This window comes from Octodon degus, unplaced genomic scaffold (assembly GCF_000260255.1).
Source record: "Octodon degus isolate 3935 unplaced genomic scaffold, OctDeg1.0 scaffold00199, whole genome shotgun sequence".
Taxonomy (NCBI): Eukaryota; Metazoa; Chordata; class Mammalia; order Rodentia; family Octodontidae; genus Octodon; species Octodon degus.
This window is the reverse complement of record NW_004524775.1, coordinates 3,304,164-3,324,802: the sequence shown is the minus strand read 5'-3', so window position 1 is coordinate 3,324,802 and position 20,639 is coordinate 3,304,164. Positions and strand designations below refer to the sequence as shown.

Genomic DNA, 20,639 nt, shown 5'->3' with positions numbered 1-20,639 from the left:
GCGGGGGCGGGGCTCTGTGGCGGGGCGTTCGCAGCGACACCAATAGGCGGGCCAGTTCTCGGGCTGCGGGGAGTGGCCGGGTGGCCAAGTCAGGTTTTCCTCCCGCGCTCCCGTTACCGCGCGCGTTCGCCACCATGTCCTTCATTCCCGTGGCCGCAGACTCTGACTTCCCCATCCAGAACCTGCCCTACGGGGTCTTCTCCACCCCGGACAACGTGAGCCGCGGCCTGGCGCCGGGACGGGCTGGGGGTGGGGTGGGCACTGCGTTCCGCCGATCATGCACAGGTTCGAAGCCCGCCCGGAGCGGCCCGCTGTGCGCGCCAGGTAGCCTCTCAGCAGGGTGGTGAGAGCGGTGTGTGCAAGTGGAGTGTGCATGACTCCCCCGTGCCCGCACAGCGAGGACGACCGCTGTCAGGAGCGAACCTGCCCGAAGTCGGGGCTTCGCTCCCTCTTCCAGTAGGTCCTTCCCGTCGCTGGCTGTCCAGCCTACAGCCCGGAAGAATCGGTGAGCTCCGGTACCGAGCAGCCCATTCCTTGCCCTTCAGGAGACCCTAGGGCAGAGGAAGGAACTTTTAGAAATCTTTTACAACGGAGGGCTTACCAGCAAGTTTACAAGAAGGTCCCTGGGTGGGAAGAGCAGGTTTCCAGCCATCTGCAGTGGTATTTCTTACTAGATTTCTGCTGCCACAGGTAAACTGCTTCAGCTCCGTAAGCTGTGGGACCCTGCATGCACCTACAGTGTTCAGGGAGTGTCTGCTACCTGCATCTCCTGGCACTTGGCCCCTTCCGCGAACATGGGGTTCTTTCCTCCAGCTGCCCACGCTGGCCTCTGTGGCCTGCCTGCAGCCCACGCCGTGGTCTGCTAGAGTCCGAGTGGTTTCCTAACTGCCAGACCTGACCAAGTGTTGTCACGGCCCGGGGCACGCCGGGGGCCCAGCACGCCTGGCCTTCCCTGAGGGCACACACCCGTGGATCAGACGGGGAAGTGTGTGAAGGCGGACTTGCTGAAAGGGTGCCGAACTCGCTGGCCGCCGGAAATCCAGAAACACCAGCCTGCGGCTTCGCTGCTAGAATGTCGCAGGCAGCCACAGGGGCTTTGGGGGCGAGCACCTTTCCTCTGCCCTCTGCTAGTGGGCCAGAGTGGAGAATCCGTCCCTTTGGCACAAGGCTCCTGGCACGCTGTCCCTGCAGCGCCCCCTGTGGCTGGGACTTAGAACTTTGGACTTTAAATGGACTGTGAATGAAGAGCAGGCATGGTACATTCCTTCTGCCCCAAGTTACACGGGACCCCAAGAGAAGCAGGAGGTGGGGTGATAGTAAGAGAGCAGGTAGGAGCCCTTCTGGTCCAGTGCTGAAGGGCATAGGCTAAAGCCAGTCTCTTGCGCTGTTCTCCAGGTCTTAAGGTTGGATTGGTGAACCGCCCTAGGCCTTGTTCACAAGTGACGCCACAGGCAGACTTGCTGCTGTTAGATCCAGAACACGCTTGGGGGTAGCTCCTAGCTGGGCTTGCAGCCCAGGGTCGAAGGGATGGGCCGGGCTCCACCCCCGCTGTGTGAACACCCCTGGAGCCAGGAGGCTCAGCCCAGGGCCCTGCATGTTTCCAGAGTGGGACACTGAGGCCTGGGACGTAGCAGAGCTCAGTGTGGCCAGGCTGTCCAGGCAGCCTAGTTTGGGCATCTGTGGCTCTGTGAACCCCTGGCTCCAGGTGATGTATGAGGAGATGGCCACCTTCCCTCAGCCCATCAGGATGAGTAGCCAGGGCAGGCAGGCCTCTCTGCTCCTAAGAATGGACTGGCTAAGCTGGTGGCTCAGGACAGGGCCCCAGAAGGAGGAGTCTGCAGGCCCACTCTTGGGCTGACCAGGAAAGCTCAGTGCTGTGGGGTCAAAGGCCAGGCTTGGCCAAATATTTGAGACACAGTGGCTGACCCTGAGTTATGTGGCAGAAAGGAACCTCTTGTACATGGCCCAAGCAGTCTGGCTCGGTGCCACCCTCAGGAACCTGGCTTTCCTCCGCTGGAACCACAGCGCCACTTGCCCTCAGCACCCTGTGTGGGGCGCCCTGTGGGTGCCCCAGCAAAGGCAGGGTTGGATGGAAAGGGCATCCAGCTCCTCCTTATGCAAGAGCTCAGTGCTGGCGAACTTCGCAGGGGCTCTAGCTTGGTAAGGCGCACCCACTGAGCTCCCCGCTCTGCCCACCTGTGCTTGTTGGGCTCTTTCCCTTCAAGGAGCCCAGTTCTCACTGTGGAAGCAGAGAAGGTCGTGGGGTGAGATGCTGGGCCCCAGCGGCGCAGGCCCTTGCAGGGAGCTCTGTAGCACATGGGCTTCTGACCAAATCCGCCAGGCGCTGCAGAAGATTTTCCCAGGGGTAACTGGGCTGTGTTTTCCCAGCCACGGCCACGGATTGGTGTGGCCATCGGGGACCAGATCCTGGACCTCAGTGCCATTAAACATCTCTTCACTGGACCTGTCCTCACCACGCAGCAAGATGTCTTCACTGAGGTAGGACACTGCAGTGTGGCTTGTTCCTGCCACCTCTGCTAGGGTTGTTCCTTCAGTCTCAGGCCACATGGGGCCAAGGCAAGGCTATTCTCAGAGCCACCAGAGGGCAGGACGTGGCCTTGGGAGATTCAGCTGGCCTTCACCCCGTGGGGGGCTCTCTCCACGAAGAGCGGGTCCGTTCTCTGCACTCCTAGGTCTGTCCCAGACAGGGTGTGGGGGCAGCCAGGAGCCCTTGACTCCAGGTCCATGGGATGGCAGGGTGTTGGCCTGCCTTGCATGTCTGCATGTGTGCCAGGGTGGCCATGAGCTTCCCTCCTCTGACACCCTTGACACCCGTCTCTGTGACACATGCGGGAAGGAGAGGATAATCAGTGAGTGCCTTCTGCGTGCCAGGAGTGAGTCACAGCCTGTCTCCTTCAGTCTGCCCGGCACAGAAATTGGCCTCATCTCTAGATGGGCAGGGCCCCTGGCATGTGGAGCAAGATGCTGTCCTCTCTGCCTCTCTCACTGAGGCTGGGGTGGGGCTGGCCCTCCACCTCCACCCTTCCCCGGGCCCTTCCTAAGCACCTCCTGGAGGGCTAGGGGTTTGCGTGGGTCCTGCCCCCAGGACTGGCGTGGCCTCGCTGGGAAGAGTGGCCACCTGCAGCTGCAGGCCAAGCTCAAGGAGCTCCAGGCTCGGACAGCTGTGTGCAGGTCTTGGGAGGGCTGATGCAGGGTCAGGAGGTGTGATGGCTATCCAGTGTCATGCATAGGTGACAAAAGAGCAAGGTCCCCAGCATGTGTGTGGACACAGAGGAGCGATAGGGCCTAGACAGGCGGGGGTCCCAGGGCTCTCCCATTTGTGATCTTCTTTTTGTGTTTGACCCCAGCCAACTCTTAACAACTTCATGGGCCTGGGGCCTGCTGCCTGGAAAGAGGCGAGAGCATTCCTGCAAATCCTGCTGGCCGCTGGCCAAGCCAGGCTCCGGGATGATGCAGAACTTCGGGGCCGGTGAGGACCACGTGGACATGGTGGGCAGGAGGACACTCGGGGGACAAGGACCAGATGGCAGACAGTGTCAGCATGGGTCCTGGCTTGGTGGGTCAGGCTCTGACACCCTGTGTGCTGCAGGACTCAGCCACCTGGGCTTCCCCCAGACCACACCCTGTGCCTGCTGATCTATGTCACCTGCACCCTCGCCGGTGTCTGCAGAGGGAGTTCCTGCCAATATGGGCTGTCCATGGGCTTCTGTGCTCCCTCCTCCCTGGCCCTGGAGAGGGCAAGCAGGACTGGGACAGCCCGGGCTCGGCCTGAGTGGCACACAGACAGACCCTGATTACCCTGCCCCTGAAGCCCCCACTCTGTGTTTCAGGGCATTCGCCTCGCAGGCTTCAGCCACCATGCACCTGCCAGCTGCCATTGGTGAGTGTCCCTGCCTGGGTGTGGGGAGAAGAAATGCTTCACCCACTCCCTGACCCTGGCGGGTCTCCATACCTGCCGGGGTTGACTCTGCTGCTCAAGTCTGTAACCGGCTGGCTGGAGGCCCTGACAGGCTGAGGGGCAAGTGCCCGAGCGGTCATGGGAACGCAACTCCATGACGAGCTTCCAGCAACTGAGCAGCGTTGGCGCCCTGAGCCAGCAAGTGGCTGACTGATAGGAAGAGTGAAGAGTACAGCCCACTGAGCCTGAGCTGCCACAGACTGGTCCACAGAGGCTAGGGGTGGCACGAAGCAGCAGCAGGGCTTGATGTGTCCTCCCCTCCCCCAGCGGACCCCAGACTCCGCACCCTCTCCTCACCCTTCCTCCTCCCCTCCTAACCCAGACTGGCGGGACTGGGGACCTCTGCATTTGAGGGGTTGGACAGAAGATTTAGGGAGACAAGCCAACTGTCCCAGCCGAATTCTGCAGATTTTAGTAACTCATCCCCCAGAGGAAACGGGTACTGCTGCTTAAGAAGCACTGTGTTGGTAACCCCAGCCAGAGGCCACACACAAGACAGCACTCTTTGTCCCAAGAGAGGGACAGAATTCAGGCAGTTCAGGCTGGGGCCCAGAGACCTGCAGGTGGGATGGAAGCCCAGCCCAGGCGGGGCTTGCTGAAGAAAGGGTAACACCTACCCCCCGTTGAAGCCTGTGTGGAGGAGGGGGCCATGCAGATTGTCTGGACTTGACCTGGTCAGCAACAGGCATGGCTTGGGCAGACACGGTGAAGGATGCTGCTGCCACTGCTGCCCAGGGGCAAGAAGGCGACCGTGCTGGCCTCTCATGTCAGGTTCCATTGACTGATTCAGAAGTGGGCTGCTTGCTTCTTCAGTTTGGGTTCTGAGCCGAGGCCGCCTGTGTCACATTCAGGATGAACTTCAGCCCCTTGTCCCCCCCTCAAGTCACTAACCGGCTCCCCTTGGTCCTCCTCCCCAGGAGACTACACTGACTTCTACTCCTCGCGGCAGCATGCCACCAACATTGGAACCATGTTCAGGGGCAAAGAGAATGCACTGATGCCCAACTGGTACGTCCCAAAGCCAGGGCGTGGGTGAGATCGAGGTCTTCGGTCCCTCTTGAGCATGCATCTGTCATGGTTCTGAATGGATGTGGGAGGCTGGCAAGTGTGGGTTTCCAGGGCTGCCAAGGAGGAAACCAGCCGTGATAGAGGTGGTGGGGATGTCACCAATGTGGTCAGTTGGGCTTTCAGCACCTGGTGTGGCTGGGACCTTCCATGGCACCTGAGTGCAGGTTATTGAGCCTGTTCTGCAAAAGAACAGAGGTTGGCTTTAGAGTCCCCAAGTGGCAGTGGTCCTTCTGGGTTCCACTGTAAGCTGTCACTGTTCTAGTATGGTTTGTGATTCCCAGCATTCTCCACACCTAGCACCTCTGATGAATGGGAATCATCAAGGGTGCCTGCTCCTTGGCACCCCTCAAAGCACGGCCCAGAACAGAGGCCACTCACTTGATCTCCTGGGTGTTCTGTGAGGTGGCTGAGGTTAGGACTGCAAGCCAGAGAACACAGCCTCAGAGACAGGTTGCCTGCCCATGGACAGTGGGAGGCTCCCTGGGTGGGGCCCCGGCCCTTTGCCCTCCTGTGCTGTGCTCTGGACATGGTGCCACTCAGCACTGAGGAATACCTGGACGAGGAGCTGGTGCATGCTCAGTGAGGTTAAGCCAGGCAGAGGGGCTGTTGGATCATGGGAGAGAGGAAGAGGGCACAGGAGCAGGTTGCCGCCTGGAGCTTGAAGCTAAAGCCTCAGTGTTCAGGTTTCATTGCAGTGCTAGGGGCCGGGGAAACGCTTTGCAATAAATGAGTTGAGGGTTACGGTTTGGGTACTCGACCTCTACATGGTTTGCCATCACTGGTTATACCCACAGCTCACCAGAATAACAAGGGTGATCTCTGTGTTTTAGGAACCTCACCCTAATCCCTTTTGCCTGGTAAGGTAGCATCCATTAGCTCCAGGGAGCTCAGCTTAACACTCACGCACAGTTGCCTGCCCCACTTTTGTGGGGCCACGTGTCTATGGGCAGGTGAGTGTAGTGTGGTAGCTTTGTGCTGCCTTTGAGGGGTGGGGGTGACTGGAGAGCGAGGGAGTGGTTCCACTGTGGGCTGGTGATTCGGGACAGCAGCACACACCTATGCTGTATAACGTAATCCAGTAAAGGAAGCACAAGGAGAGAGGGGGCCCGACACACACCACGGGCCCTGAGTGTACTTGGAGGTGCCGCCCCGAGCTGGTCCGCAGCGATAGGCACATGTGCACATGGTTTATTTCTTCAAATTAATTTCTTCAGTTAACAGAATGTGGCCATGCTGATCTTACTCTTTCACTGTCACCAACATCTCTCTGTGTGAGAAAACTTAATTATACCTCAGTTGCTTACAAAATAAATTTTGGGGTAAGACCTGTAGGACAATGAGCTAGCTAACATTTAACAGACTGAAAGCAATTCAATGAGTGAGTGGATGCGCACGGCTCAGGGGCTCACCCTTCTCAGGAGCCCTGCACGCTCTGCCAGCTCAGGGCCACTGTCACTGCCCTGAGCAGCTTGCAGAGTGACAGGTCGCGGAATTGCCCAGTGCCGCTCAGCACTGCAGATGTGTCCGCCTGCTCCAGGAGGCCGCCCTGCCCCAAAGTCTGAATCTAAAAAGTTTCAAAATCTGAAATGTTTGAAGCTGTGGGCATGATGTTGCCGTGACACTTTCTGGTGGTTCAAGGTACGCGAACTGTATTTGTTGCAGTTACTAAAAATATTCTATACAGTTATCTTCAGGCATATGTGGCGTATATGAAACAGAAACATTTTGTGCTTACACATGGGTCCTGTTCCCAAGCCGTCTCGTTATGTGCATGCGGATAGCCCAATATCTGAACAAACTGGAGCTGGAAACACTCCCAGCGCCAAGCATTCTGGAAGAGCAGTCAGCTTGTGCGTCGTCTTTCTGCTTTGTGGCCCTCTGGGTGCAGCAGCTTTGCATTTTTACAGAGTGAATCGCATACTCACTGTCTTCAAGGCATTTATTTTGTGTCTTGTTTAGGAAGGCTTTTTCTACCCCAAGAATTCATAAGTACTGTTGGGTTTTTCCCTCACACTGGCAGTGCCTCTTCTTTGTACATGTAGATCTTCAGTCTCCTTCTGTGGGTGAGGTAAGCTGTGGGTCTGTATTAGTCACCTCAGGCTGCCAACTAAGGCCCACGGACGACAGGGTGGCTGTGCCGGCACACACCTACCCTCTGTGTCCAGAGTCCAAAATCACAGCGTGGGCAGCGCCAGGCTCCTGTGCAGGCTCAAAGGACTGTCCACCCTGGGCTGCCTCTCTTTGCCTGCTGCGTCTCTTTGCCTGCTGTAAGAATTGTAGGACCCACCCAGATCTGATCTCGAGACCCCTTAAGGCAGTTACATCTGCTAAGACCCATCCCACGTTTTCAAGGGTTGGGTATGGCCATACCTCTGGGGAGCCGCTGTCTCTGCAACACAGGGTCTGGTATCCCCTGCTCTCCAAGGCTGTGGCCTGTTCCTCTCCTATGGGCCCTGTCATCTGTGGCCTGCGGGCCTCAGTGTGCTCTGTAGCCCACGTGGTCGAAGTTGCTGTGCAGTGTTTGGAGGTTCCTCCCCCCATCCCAGGATCTGTCCCAGGCCTCTTGTGCTGCGTGGGGGTGGGGGGCCCAGGGAAGTAGCAGAGCTCTGGTCACACCAACCTGCGTTTGGATTTTGGGGCACCTTCCCACACCAGTGACCTCAGAGCCTGCATGCTTCTGAGTTTTAGCTGTGGTTTCCTGTCCTGGCCTCCATGCCTTTCAGCCCACCTTGCTTCCCCAGGTTGAGCCTACCTGTGGGCTACCACGGCCGTGCCTCCTCTATCGTGGTGTCCAGCACCCCAATCCGCAGGCCCATGGGACAGATGAGGCCTGATAACTGTGAGTGACCAGAGCCCCAGCCGGCCATGCCCACTCCTGCTTCACCCTGCGTGAAGCCATGCTCACGACAGCCCCTCTCTCCGGTCTTGTTCCAGCCAAGCCTCCTGTTTTCGGGCCGTGCAAGCTACTGGACATGGAGCTGGAGATGGTGAGCTGGCCACAGCGCTGACCAGGCCTCCCGAGCCTGTGCTGCTCCCATGGGCCTGCCCCAGTAGAGCTTGTCCCTCCCGGCCACCAGAGTGCAGTCATGCTTTCTGTGTCTGGAGATGCACCTGCTTGTTACTGTTGATTTGTGTCCCTGGAAGTAATGTTCACTGCGCCTTCATGGCCCTCCGTGGTCGGACAGTGACAGCCACATCCCATGATGCGCTCGGCCCAGCCAAGGCGAGCAAAGCCACGCACTGTCCACCTTCTCCACCTGTGGTCTGCACACACGTGATTTCACATGTTGTGTGCCGTGTTTTTCACATGTGATTTTGCTGTTTCTTGTGGTCCTGAGCACAGGCCTGGTGTGCCGTGGGCTCCTGGCTCAGGAAGGCAGATCGTGCCTTTCGGAGGGAGCAGCCTTGTCAGCCAGGAGTTCTGGGGCTGGTGGCAGGCAGCTAACAAGGAGTCTTTAGACAGAGATCTGTAACGGCACCTCCAGGAGGCTGAGGCAGGGGTGCTTGCAGCTCAAGGCCAGCCTGGGCAACTTAGTGGAAGCAGGCTGCCCTGCGCTGCATCCCTTCTGCTGGGGCACCAGGGGCTTGTAAGCGCGGTTAGATGTCGTTAGGACTCAGCCTGTTCGGCTGCAATGACCAGAGGCTTTGGGAGCACTGTGGTACGTGTGCCGGGCAGGGCCCTGTGCCTGCCAGTTCTGTGGTCCAATGGTTACTACCATGAGGACCTAGCAGCCGTGCCCTGGCCCACGTGACCAAGCTGAGGTCGTCTTGGGGCTGCACTTTAAAAACAAGAAAAGAAAATTTTGTATTTAGAGCAGTTGTAGAAATAGCTGAAAGCTGAGCCCCTTTCCTGTGGCCCCAGATCCCATGGGAATCCAGCGTGTGCTGTGCCGCCGAGCTGTCTCCCCAGCCCCACAGCTGCCTTTTAAAGAGGGGAGAGCACCCCAACACACGGGCCTGCAGCACACGGGCCTGCAGCACACGGGCCATCTCACGTGCTGGTGCAGCAGAGGGGCTGAGTGCTGCCCAGACCGCTGCAGTAGGGGACCTGGGCTGTGCTGCAGGGGTCGCTGCCACCACCCTGCTCGGGGACCTCTTTGGACCTGGGCCAGAGGAGAGAAATGAGTGGGCACTACCTCCAGTTGCCACTGGCAGGTCCCCCAGACTGCAGGGCTCTCTCTCAGCGGGAGTCACTGAGGTAGGGCCTTCCTCAGAGCGGGCCCCAGTTTGGCAGGGGTTGGGCGCGGCAGCCAGAAAAGGCGAGGCGGAGGGGTGGTGCTGGTGCAGACAGCAGAGTGCTGGCCCGACAGCGCTGGAACTGCCGAGCGGGTCCTCTGGGGTCTTTTTTCATCTTGTAGTAATTTGCAGTTTAATTAAACTGTGGCTGTGCCCTCGCAAACAGCCTTGCTGATTTTGTGTGCTGCTACGTGGCCCTTCCCCAGCCACCTCCCTTGCAGATCTGGATGCCCTGTTGGTCCACAGTCTGCCCTAGTGCCGTCTGTCTTCAGCAGGCATTAGGCGGCAGGCCATGGCACACCTGCGCAGGCCCCGAAACCCTGATGGTCGCTGTCTGGAGGGCATGTGTGCATGCGTGCCTGTCTGTCTGTCTGTCTATCTGTCTGTCTGTCACAGCCCTCGGCTCTGACCCTCCCCACCCCAGGCTTTCTTTGTAGGCCCTGGGAACAAGCTGGGAGAGCCCATCCCCATTTCCAAGGCCCACGAACACATCTTTGGAATGGTCCTCATGAACGACTGGAGTGGTAAGCGTGGAGCCTCAAGCCCTGGCTCTGTGCCCTGCAGACAGTGTCAGCCCTGCTGGGAGCCCCCGACCCCCGCTCTCTCTGGGTAGAATGGGGACCTGGCTCTCCAGGGCTTGTTGAGCCCCACAAGTGCTTGCAGTGTTCAGTCCCCTTTCCAGACCCAGACCAGGCAAGGAGGTCCTCCGTGCTGAGTTAAGACTTGATGGTTCACACCTCTGCCTTGTGTGGGAGGGCGGTGTCCACATGGCCCCTCACGGACATCCTCAGTGCCCACTGCCCCTGCCCGGGGCCAAGGCTGAGCCCACCTGCCCTCTCCCCAGCCCGCGATATTCAGCAGTGGGAGTACGTGCCCCTGGGGCCATTCCTTGGGAAGAGCTTCGCCACCACCATCTCCCCGTGGGTGGTGCCCATGGACGCCCTCGCACCCTTCGCCATACCCAACCCCAAGCAGGTAAGCATGCCTGCTGCTACCTGCCGCTGTGTGGGCCTGGGGTCCTGGTCACAGTGATCTCAGGTGGTCCTGGTACAGGCACTCCTCCGTGGTCGACCTGGGCTCCGGGGCAGAGGCCTGGGCCACATGCTGCCCTTAGAGTGCCGCAGGCAGGAGAGGCCCCGCCTAAGCCCCGCCGCAGGCTGCTGCAGGCCGCAGCCCACAAATGCAGGAGCCATGGGCACCGAGACCGGCTGCAGTGCGTGGGGGCAGCTTCTGCCGCCTGCTCCTGCTGTCCTGGCCCTGTGGGGCTCCACCTGCCCCAGCTGTGACTTGGTGCTGGGACCTCACAGCCCTCAGCCCTGGCCGGTGATACCAGACCTTTCAGTGTGGTCAGTGTCCCAGGCCAGCTGCTGCTGGCCCAGGCTGTCTCCTGAGGCTCCTGCTCAGTCTCCGCCAAGTCCAAGCCCCAGCAGGGCTGCTGCGCTCTGATCTATGTGGGGTTGCCCTTGCCAGCCTGCCCAGGACTCCTTGGTGATGGAGACCGGTCTCCCTACAGCCCCTCCTGCTTCACAGCCCCTGTGCTCTTTATGAGAAACACATACAGCCGTTCAGACCACCAGCCTCAATCTGTGTCCCCTACTGACTCAGGGGTTACACTGGGGAGAACACTGCTTTTGCTTGCAGTGCTGTTTCTGGCCACTGCGCTCCCTCCCAGTGGCCCCATGCCAACAGGGCCTGTGAGTGGCTCGGCTCTTCCTGGGGCTCCACTTCACCCTTCCTCTGCCCAGGCTGTGCTCCCAGTCCCAGCCTCCTGGGTCCTCAACATCCCCTCCACTGGCTTCTGGGACACCTCTGTGTGACCTTTCACCTGGCCCTTAGAACCCCTCCCCAGCAATATCTGACTACCTCAGCCACTGTCCCAGGATGTGGTGCTGCCAGGGGTCCCTATCAAGCTGTTTTGCTTTGCTGTGCTCTGACCCCAGGACCCCAGGCCCCTGCCATATCTTTGCCATGACCAGCCCTATACGTTCGACATCAACCTGTCTGTGGCCCTGAAAGGTAGGCAGCGGGCAGGCACGTGTTGCTTATGGGTTGTGCCCACAGGCTCCTGAGCTTTGGGGAGCAGCCCTGTGGACGTGTGGCTTTCCAAGGGGCTTCCTGTGCTGAGGGAGCCTCTCTGGGCCCACATGACCTGCCCCTGGGCCCTGGGCCCCCCATTCAGCTTTTGCTAGTCAGTGCCCATCCTCCTTCCAGGCCACTCTGGGTGGACAGTGAGTCTCATCAGGTGTCTGACAGCCTGGGCTGTCCCAGGGGTTCTGGCTCAGTGCTCAGGGCCATACCCAGATCCTGAGCCAGCCTGCACCAGCCCTGGGAGCTGGGCACAGGTCCGCGGGCCCAGTGATAGGGACAGCCCTGCAGCCATCCGGGCAGTGGCACCGTAGTGGCCTCAGCCTCCTGTAGGGTAAGGGCTCTGGCTCTGGTAGGTACACCTGCTGCTTTATAAACTGGAGTCACAGGGATGACCAGAAGCTGAGACAACAAGCATTCTCTTCCGTGGCCTCCCTCTCTCTCGGGATCTGGGTCTTCAGTGTGACCTCTCTCACCTGCAGGAGAAGGGATGAGCCAACCGGCCACCATCTGCAGGTCCAACTTCAAGGTGAGCACTGATACCGCCGTGGGCTGCATCTCAGAAGCAGAGGAGCTGAGTCCAGGCTGGAGCAGGAGCATGGAGGGGAGGCCCTGGGCAGCTCTGCAGGGGCCACACAGCACTCCTGGGGGACCTGAGAGGCCGCTGGGGGGATGGGTGGGCAAGGGCAGGGAGTGGGCCCACGAACTGTGTCCCCCTGTGCCCTGTCCAGCACATGTACTGGACCATGCTGCAGCAGCTTGCCCACCACTCTGTCAATGGCTGCAACCTTCAGCCGGGCGACCTCCTGGCTTCTGGGACGATCAGCGGGCCGGTGAGTGCAGGCTGTGGGGGAGGCCTGTCCCTCCAGAGAACCTGGGCCCCACCACCACAGAGGCCTAGGAGTCGGGGGACCTGGAGGCACCTGCAATGTTGGGGTCATCACCATGTCACCATACTCCAGGGTGGGCAACCTGTCTGCTGCGGCTCTTCCCAGCACCCCTGTGCCCTGTGAGCCTCGCTCGGGTATAGTGGTTTCAGAGGTGACATCACAAGGGGTGTGTGCTGGTCCCTCCTGACTGGGTCCTGGCCGCACCCTGTGGGGAGACTTGGGGCTCCCTGGATGTCAGGCCCTTGTAGGAGGGAGGAAAGGGCAGGGTCTCAGCTCTGGGCACTGGTCCCCACCCTTGCCCAGGCCTCCCTGAGTGCCATCCACCCGGGCAGACCCTCAGTGTCACACTTGACCGGCTCCCTTCTGTGTCACAAAGGAGCCCGAGAGCTTTGGCTGCCTGCTGGAGCTGTCCTGGAAGGGGACAAAGCCCATAGAGCTGGGACAAGGACAGACCAGGACGTTTCTGCTGGATGGAGACGAGGTCATCATCACAGGTGCGGGCACCGCAGCCTGTCCTGTCCTCCCCCCGTGGCCACCCTGGTGATCTCTGCCCAGTGTCTCACAGCTGGGGCATCAGGGCGTCCCATGAGGTCCCCAGAGGGAACGATCAGCAGTCTGCTCCTCCTGCTCTTCTGGGCAGGACCGGCACTGTACCTGGCTTGGGAGCCAGCCTGGGAGGCGGGGTGCCCTGGACCTTGGGACCCGTGGGCCCCCGTGTGTTACTGCCGGCTGGAAGCCAGCCTCGGCTGGGAGGGATGATGCTCATGGGAATCCTGCAAGCCAGGAGCCCTCCCATGGCGGGCAGCACCAGCTCTGTCCATCCAGGCCCAGGGCTGAAGACCCCTGCTTGCCTGCTGGGGCTGGGGGTGCACCCCCGCAGGTCTCGAAGCCAGGAGAGGAGGAAATCAGCTCCCCTCTGCTGACAGGCGCAGTTCTGCCCTCCCTGGGTCACGCCGTGTTTCCTGAGCTGGCTTCCATCATGGGCCCTGCTGTCCCCAGCGCCTTGGGCTTTCTTGCTCACCTGAGCGGTGGGCAGAGGTCTGAGGCCCCAGGTCACAGGTCCAGGAGGTGGAGCGGCCCGGCTGTCTGGCTTCAGGCTGCCGGACAGACGTCGCCCCCGAAGCCGGACTCCGGGGGCCCGGCCGCAGGGGGCGCTCGTGGGCCGCGCACACCTCTGCCCGAGCGTCCCCTGCCGCGTGGCGGCGCGGCTGACCCTGTCCTCCTCTGTTCCAGGGTACTGCCAAGGAGACGGCTACCGCGTGGGCTTCGGCCCGTGCGCCGGGAAGGTGCTGCCAGCCTGAGGGCCGGCAGGGTCGGGCCTCCCGCCGCTGTTCTCTCGGGGGTGAATAAAGCCACCGCACTGCGTCCCACGCTCTGAGGCTGTGTGCTGTGGCCCAGCAAGGCCCTGGCCCGCTAGGTGGCCACGGTGGTTCCTTGGCCTGGCCGAAGTGCAGGCGTGTGCGCGTGTGAGTGCGTGCGCGTGTGCATACTTATTTTAACGGATTGGCTCAGGTGATTCCAGGGCCGCGCGGGTCCTGTGTCCCCAGGGAGCCTGCCAGCCTGGAGGCCCAGGAGGGGTGCGCGTAAGCTGGGCCGTCTGCGGGCAGGATCCCACCTTCCCCGAGGACTCTCCCTTGAGGCTCTCACTGGTTAGACCAGGCCCACCCGCTTCCCCGAACGGAGCTTTGCGGACAGGGGCCAGTTCCAGCTCTGGTGACGTCCTCTCCCACAGACGCCTCTGCCTGATGTCTGGCCTCATCGAGGTGCCGTGCCTGGTATCGCCTTGCTGTCACCCAGGCACAGGCTAAGGAGCCCAGCGAGAGGGTGGCGCAGGGGCGGCCCCTCCTGCCGGCTGGGAGTGCTGGCGCCCGCCCCCCTTCGTGGGGTGCAAGGAGGGGAGCAGAGCAGTGAGAGAGTTGTGAATGGAGCAGAGCACTGGGGAGAGGGCGGGGCAGGCCCGGGGCAGAGGGGCCAGCAGCAGTCTGGGCTGGTTGCTAGGCAACTCGGCCACTGAGGTATTTCCTGGACTCTGCTGGCCTCGGCGGGGCTTCTTTAGCCTCAGAGTCACCCCCTGGTTTTAAAAAAAATGGCTGCTTGAACTCCAGCCAGGACATCTACATTCCGGGTCAGCAGAAAGAGAACAAAGAAGGGATCTGAATTTAAAATTCGGAGCGGGTCCCGCAGTCGCTAGAATAACACACATGCTGTTGGAGAACACTGTGCCAGAAAATCCTCGCTGCTGCACCCAGGCATCGTACTGGAGGGGGCCCACATCCTCCTCGGGGGACACCCTGATGCACACCCCCCCGTCGTGGTGCAGGGCACCTAGCCTTCCCTGTGGGGGGCAGCATTCCCTCCGCTGCTGGGTTTGCAGCCTGCCAGAACATATGGCTCCATCCCTGGGCGGGGGGGCATGGGCAGCACTTGGTGGCTGGTTAGTGGCCCTCCTCGGTCCTGTGGCGGGGCAGAAATGTCCCTGTGCGCCTCATGGTGCCCTTGCAGCTCCCGGCCATAGCGTGGCGTCACAGCAAAGGCCACGATCCATGTCACAGTTTTTCTGGCTGGGGACATGGAGGTGCAGAGCCTGAGGTGGAGGGAGCCCTCCTTGAGGTGTCCTATTGCCCATGAGCAGCTGTAGGTACCAGTCGGGTAGAGGGAGAGGGGCCAGATGTGCCCTTTGCAGTGGCCCAGGGCCCGACTGCCTCCTTCCTACCCTGCATGAGGGCCGGATTTCCATGCAGGAATGTGGGGATCACAGACCAGGTGCCCCCCACCCAGCCACCCTGCAGCTGTCGCAGGGCCCCCATCACACTGCTTCTCAGTCCTCAGTGGCTACATTAGGGCCTTGGAAGGCTGTTCCGATCCTGACCTGCAGGGGGCACTGTTGGCCTCATGTCATTTATTTTAGCTCCTTATTTTTTTAATGTCATATTTAGGGGGTACCATGTGCTGAGCCCAAACATTTTCACATTGTACAATATTTAAATCTGGGGAAACAGCTTCTCAAGTGCCGATTCTTCTTAGAGGTAAGAACATTCAGAACTCTGGCTGTGGATCAGCAGTGTGTAGCTGCGGGGAAGTCCCAGTGCCCGGAGCCCTCTTCTCCCCTCTACCAACATCACCCGTGGGCCACTTCCCCTGTCACCACCACTGCTCCACGCTCAGTGCTTATGAGATAACTGTTTCAGGTGCCACATACGCGTCAGCTTTCCTAGCCCTGGTCTTTCTGTCTGGCCGATTCCGTGTGGCCTGGCACCCCGCAGCCCCTCCACCTGTTAACGGGTGGCCAGGCGATCATCTCCTGGAGTGCAGATGTCTCCCCAAAGGCTGAGGCCACTTCCTTTGGCCTCACACCCAGGCTGGGGTCAGGCTCTACTTTGGGGTTCTCGCAGGGCTCCCGTAGTGCTCTGCACAGTGACTGTGCTGACCTGTATATCCACCAGCAGCCGTAAGGCCCTTGTCCCTGTGTTTGCAGTCTGCTGGAGCCCAGCACAGGTGCCTCCTCTTCCCGCCCAGCTGTCACACTCAACAGCCCACTCAGGACATTGGTTCCCATCCTCAAAATGATAGGAGCAAGAAGAAATGCTTCCTGTTAAATCAGAAGCTGAGGCGGCCCTGGGCTGCCTGGGTCCTTGCATTGGCTCACTCATCTGCTCAGGGGGACTTATCAGTGCCCAGGGGGTGACAGGACTGTTGATGCACCATGGCGGAGCAAGGATGAAGCCTAGGTCCAGGGGGCTGCTGGAGCCACTGGGACCCCATGCCCCGTGTTCCCTTCTCCAAGTCCAGGAGGGAGCATATCTGGGATTCCTCGGTGGCTCCCTGATTTGCCGAGCTGACCTTGGATCACGGCGTGGGCTCCACCGCCCAGACACCTGGCTCCCTGGGGTCTCACGTGCTTCCAGGGAGGGCTGCAAGGCCACTTGGTGGCCGTTGAGAGTGGGGAGACTATGGCTGCCTCATAGAGCACCAGGAACTTGGGCCCCTGAGGGGAGGCTGCAGTTCTGCTGGCAGGTCATACCACACAGATCAGCCCCTGCCCAGGCAGAGGGCACAGCTGGCCTGGGGCTCAGTTTCACACTCACTGCCCCCATCACCTCACATGGTCACCTTGTGGCTTGGAGCTTTGGGCAGTGGGAGAAACAGCATCACCCAGACAGCATGGCGGCTGAGGGACATCACAAGTCCCTGACCTTGGGGAGTCTCCACCCCCCCATCTGAGCACAATTTGTAAATGGTGGGGGGTGGGCTGGCCCAGCCTGCCCTTTGGGTATCTGCTGTTTTGGCGCTGCTCAGCCCAGGCAGGGGGCTGGAGTGGGGGACCCCCTCCCTCTCCTTGGGCCAGCAGGATGGGGTCATGACCTCTGTCAGGGGCTCCACCCCCCCCAGCTAACCCAAGTCTCACCTTGCCCCTGGTGACAGCTTCATGCTGTGATTGCCTTCTGGGGCCACCTCCCCTGCGCTGCTGCCTTTAACCTTGGTCATCCTTAGTGATGTGCTCCCATTAAATGCTTTTCAACCCGCTTCACCCCCCAGTACAGAAGCCAGGGACAGCCCTGCGGGGAGGGGTCTTAGCTGGTGAATGTTGGGGGGCAGGCGCAGGCCAGGAGCTGGAGGACAATCGGCCGGCCACCCTGCACTGTGGCTGGGCAGAACAGCTGGCATGGGAAGTGGACCAGGGGCTCCACGTGCACACTCCATTTCAGCCCCAAGGGGCTGGTAGCTAATATCACGGGTAGGATGGGCCCTTGAGAGCCAGACCAAGGTGTGCGGTCACCCATGACACACGGACTCTGCGCTCCTCCGCACTGGGCATCTGGAAGCAGGGACCCAGGGAGCCTGCTGTGAGTGTGCCTGAGATCAGAGGCCCGGTCCCGTAGGCAAGGGGGTGGGCAGCATTCTGGGTTCTACAAGGTCCCAGGGCCACAGAGGGTGGCTCTGCCTGGGGCACCCAGCTCACCGTAGGACTCCACAGAGCAGCACAAGCTGACCGGAAGTCAGCTGGGACCACACGTGGCCCATGCCCCTGGCTCCTCAAGGTAGTGACCAGTATGTCTGAGGTAGGTTCCGAGGACAGCTGCCAGGCCGGGCTTCAGGCCTGCCCCCCGGTGTTATGGCCACTGCCTCCCCAGCTGCCCTTTTGTGTGCACGCAGTGAGGGGGACGCCTGGGAGCTGGACTTCGCCTGCACATCAGAGGGCTCATCTGTCCTCAGGGGTCACCCGAGGAGACAGTGCCTTGGAAACCCATTCCCTGAGCCTGGGGGTGCTCAGGACCCTGGCAGGGGTGCAGGTGATGGAGAGAAGGCCACGACGCCCATTTCTCCACGTGGGACGTGCGCCAGGCCTCAGGAAGACATGCCTGAGCATGGGCTCTGACCCTGGTGTCAAAGCAGTGCAGTGACCTGAGCCCAGATGCTGTGCCGCTCAGGGACACGTGCCTGGAGGCTGCTGTGGGCACCCCTGGCCACAGGGGGCAGGGACCCTGGGGCTGGGAGGTGGAGCCCTGCTCGGGAAGCCGCTGTCTCATCCCTCAGCTGCCTTGTGAGGCAGATGCTCCTCCCTGCGTCACAGGAAGCTGGCCGAGGAGTTGGAGCGCGGGAGCAGGCTCCTGGGTGCTGGCCCAGAGCTGCTGGGAGTCACAGGGGCAGAAAGGGGGATGCAATCCTGGCCCTACACGGACATGCAAAGCACTCCTGCCCCCACATTTCTGAAAATGCCCCCCACCCCAGAACAAAACACAGCAGGGCTGTGGGCTTCAGGATCACCCTCCTGTGAGTGTCTGGGGCTCAGAGCACAGGCCCCACTGCAAGCCTTGTACCCCCAGGGTTTCAGGGTGCAGTGATTTTGTGTGGGGAGAAGCTGGGTATACTTGGGAGGCCCCAGGAGCACAGTCCCAGAGTCTGAGTGCTCAGCACACCATGTGAAGTCGGCTAAAAATAGGTGTCAAAGGGCTGGAAGAAATATACCAAAACTGGAGGATTCTGGGAGGTGGGATTATACGAGCCATTTGCCTCCCATTTATCTGCATGTTCCCAAGCTTCTAAAATGTGCATTTCACTTATCACAGGAAAAATATAACCCTCTATGTCTTGGTTTTAAAAAATACTGCTTCAAAGAAGCCTGTGTGCCTCTGTTAAGTTTTCAGGGGCACCCTGGACCTGCTCCCCTGCTCCACTCCTGTCCCTGGGGTGCAGGGTGGTCCCAGGGGGGGGTGCAGGATGCCGTGTGCTGTGTTGCATTCTAAGGACAGAGTTCCTGGACTCAGCTCCCAGAGGCACATGGGGGCGGGCACAGAGCCACTGGCCAGGGTCCCAGAGGTGCCGGCCAGGTCTGGGGTCTGAGCCCATGTGCCAGGCCGCACCCCAGCACCAGGGCACCCTGCGTGGACCAGCCAGCTGGGCTATGGCACGCCCACGCCATCGCTGTCCGTGGCATCCTCAGTCATCCAGGTGCTGCTCCTCCCAGGTGGACGTGGGGATGGCGCTGTAGGGGTCCACGATGACCTTGGCGCAGCGGATGATCATCGCGACCAGGAAGAGGCACAGGAAGACGAAGCAGGCAAGTGTCAGGCCCTTGTCCACATCGACGTAGGCGGGTTCGGGCGTGGGCTCCTCCATCGTGCAGCCACGGCTGTGGGCTTCTCCTTGGGTTCACACGCTGGCTGGCCAGGTACCATCTTCCACACCAGCAGGAGCTGCGGGGCCAGAGGTGTCAGCCACTCGCCCACTCCCTGAGTGACAGCTTCTACTCAGGCCGCCACTCAGGGAGCAGGGCACATGGGGGCATGACAGGACCAGGAGCTGGCCTGGGCCGCCGCCATGAGGGGCCAGTCGTGTGCCCCTGAGCGCTGAGCCCAGCATGCAGGCAGCTGAAGGGGACCCTGTCCAGAATGGATGGGACAAGGGGCTGCAGCACCTCCCTTCCCAGCCTCACCCCAGGGGTGAGGGGCTGCCTGGTGGGGGCCATGCAGCCCCACCCCCACCGTCACCCCAGCTCCCACTCATCCTGGGACTCAGTGACTCAGCTTCCTCGGGGAGAGGGCAGTGCCATCTGCACTGCCTGCCAGGGTCCAGCCCAGCCAAGGCCCTGGGGACAGCGGGCGTGGGGGCGAGTGCCCACCCACCCTCGACAGTCTGTCCTGCGCTGAACCGTGGCAGCTCACCACAGCCAGGCATCCATAGATGTGGAAACTGAGTCCTGGAGCAGGGCCAGGGCCAGCCCAGATCCTGAGCCCTGGGTCCCTGGTGGTGAAATGAAGACCCCCACCCCAGGCTTCATGAGAGTCCCTGCAGACCCTGGGCCACACTCTGCCCACAGACCACGCTGTCTTCACACACTCCCAGGGACACTGACCTGCAGCCAGAGTAGTCACCACTTCACAAGCACCCCAGCTTGGGCAGCTCCAGCAGGGAGGGCAGGAGGCCTGGCATCATGGCCAGGGGTGATGGACAGATGGTGTGGCCTTTCCAGGGTGCAGGGCCGGCAGGCCTGCAACAGAAGGACTTGTTACCTCTGGGCGGGTGGAGGGCAGGGCTCTGTCACCCATGCTGGCTTTTCTTCCCTTCTCTTTAAAATACAAAGACATTGTAGCAAACTATAGGCCAGCCCCCGTCTACCTCCTGGACTTTGCGCCGGCACACCGAAGTGATAATCTACTGATTCCCTTGGCACCACCATATAGCTTCTCATCTATGTGAATTCTACACCCTGGCCCCCATATGCTGTGTCCACATGTCCCCCAAAGCCTGGCACGCACAGGCAGGGCTGTGGGAGCTGGGTCGTCTGGAGTCGTGCTGCGGGGACTAAGGGTGTGCAGCAGACATCCCACTGAAGGGCTGGGCATCTGGGGAGCAGCCCCCAGGTACGGTGGCACCAGTCAATAGGCTTGTGGCATGTGTCATGGGTGCAGTCTGAAGGGACGTAGCCTGCCTTGCCATGGACTGTCCCCTCTGCCAGGGCTGCCTTGGAACCAGCCAGTAATGAACTAAAACTTCGAAGACTGAGACTGAATAAACCTTCCCTCCCTTAACTGTGGCGTCCAGCGTTTTGCCTTAGCAGTGAGGACAGTCCCCAAGCAGTCACTTGGCACCGGCCCTCTCACATCGGCTCACAGATAGAAGAACAGCTCAACAGGGCAGCGGGGTCCATTTAACCATCCCTTTGGATGGCACCACCGTGCCTAAATAATGCCCTTTAGGCCTGATTGTTAGTGTTCTTAGATTTGCACCCACCCAAGTAAGCTTCCTGGGCCTGGCAAAAGTCAAGAGGGGCTGCTAGCCTACGTCCTAACAACAGTTATCTGGGATCTCAAGGACTAACTAATCAAGAGAGGGAAAGGAGATGAGCTAGGAAACATGACAATGTCAAGCCATGCAGTTAT

General features: G+C 60.5%; 2 protein-coding genes across 3 annotated transcripts in view; one reads left to right on the top strand and one right to left on the bottom strand.

The window, feature by feature from the left end:
• Positions 1 to 89: 89 nt before the first annotated feature.
• On the top strand, positions 90 to 13,628 carry Fah (fumarylacetoacetate hydrolase). The gene is made up of 14 exons (XM_004644452.2): positions 90 to 215; positions 2,389 to 2,499; positions 3,369 to 3,490; positions 3,852 to 3,901; positions 4,897 to 4,987; positions 7,789 to 7,886; positions 7,982 to 8,034; positions 9,708 to 9,807; positions 10,128 to 10,258; positions 11,224 to 11,299; positions 11,851 to 11,897; positions 12,100 to 12,201; positions 12,635 to 12,752; positions 13,492 to 13,628. Exons 1-14 carry the CDS (start codon positions 135 to 137, stop codon positions 13,557 to 13,559), a joined length of 1,248 nt encoding a protein of 415 aa, XP_004644509.1. The 5' UTR covers positions 90 to 134; the 3' UTR covers positions 13,560 to 13,628.
• A 4,991-nt stretch (positions 13,629 to 18,619) lies between these two features.
• The window catches only part of LOC111813559 (cortexin-2-like), a 50,159-nt gene continuing 48,139 nt past the window's right edge, over positions 18,620 to 20,639 (bottom strand). For both annotated transcript variants that reach the window (XM_023704641.1, XM_023704642.1), the window contains exons 2-3: positions 19,613 to 19,747; positions 18,620 to 18,953 (exon numbers count right to left, since the gene is read on the bottom strand). In XM_023704641.1, coding sequence (XP_023560409.1) covers positions 18,697 to 18,876 — 180 coding nt within the window. In that variant the 5' untranslated portion in view covers positions 18,877 to 18,953; positions 19,613 to 19,747 and the 3' untranslated portion in view covers positions 18,620 to 18,696. The remainder of the gene's footprint in view (positions 18,954 to 19,612; positions 19,748 to 20,639) is intronic.

Coding starts and splice junctions, on each gene's coding strand:
- Fah (XM_004644452.2), top strand. CDS start 135: ATGTCCTTCATTCCCGTGGCCGCAGACTCTGACTTCCCCATCCAGAAC. Junction 2,500..3,368: donor AGCAAGATGTCTTCACTGAG/GTAGGACACTGC, acceptor GTTTGACCCCAG/CCAACTCTTAACAACTTCAT. Junction 9,808..10,127: donor CCTCATGAACGACTGGAGTG/GTAAGCGTGGAG, acceptor CCCTCTCCCCAG/CCCGCGATATTCAGCAGTGG.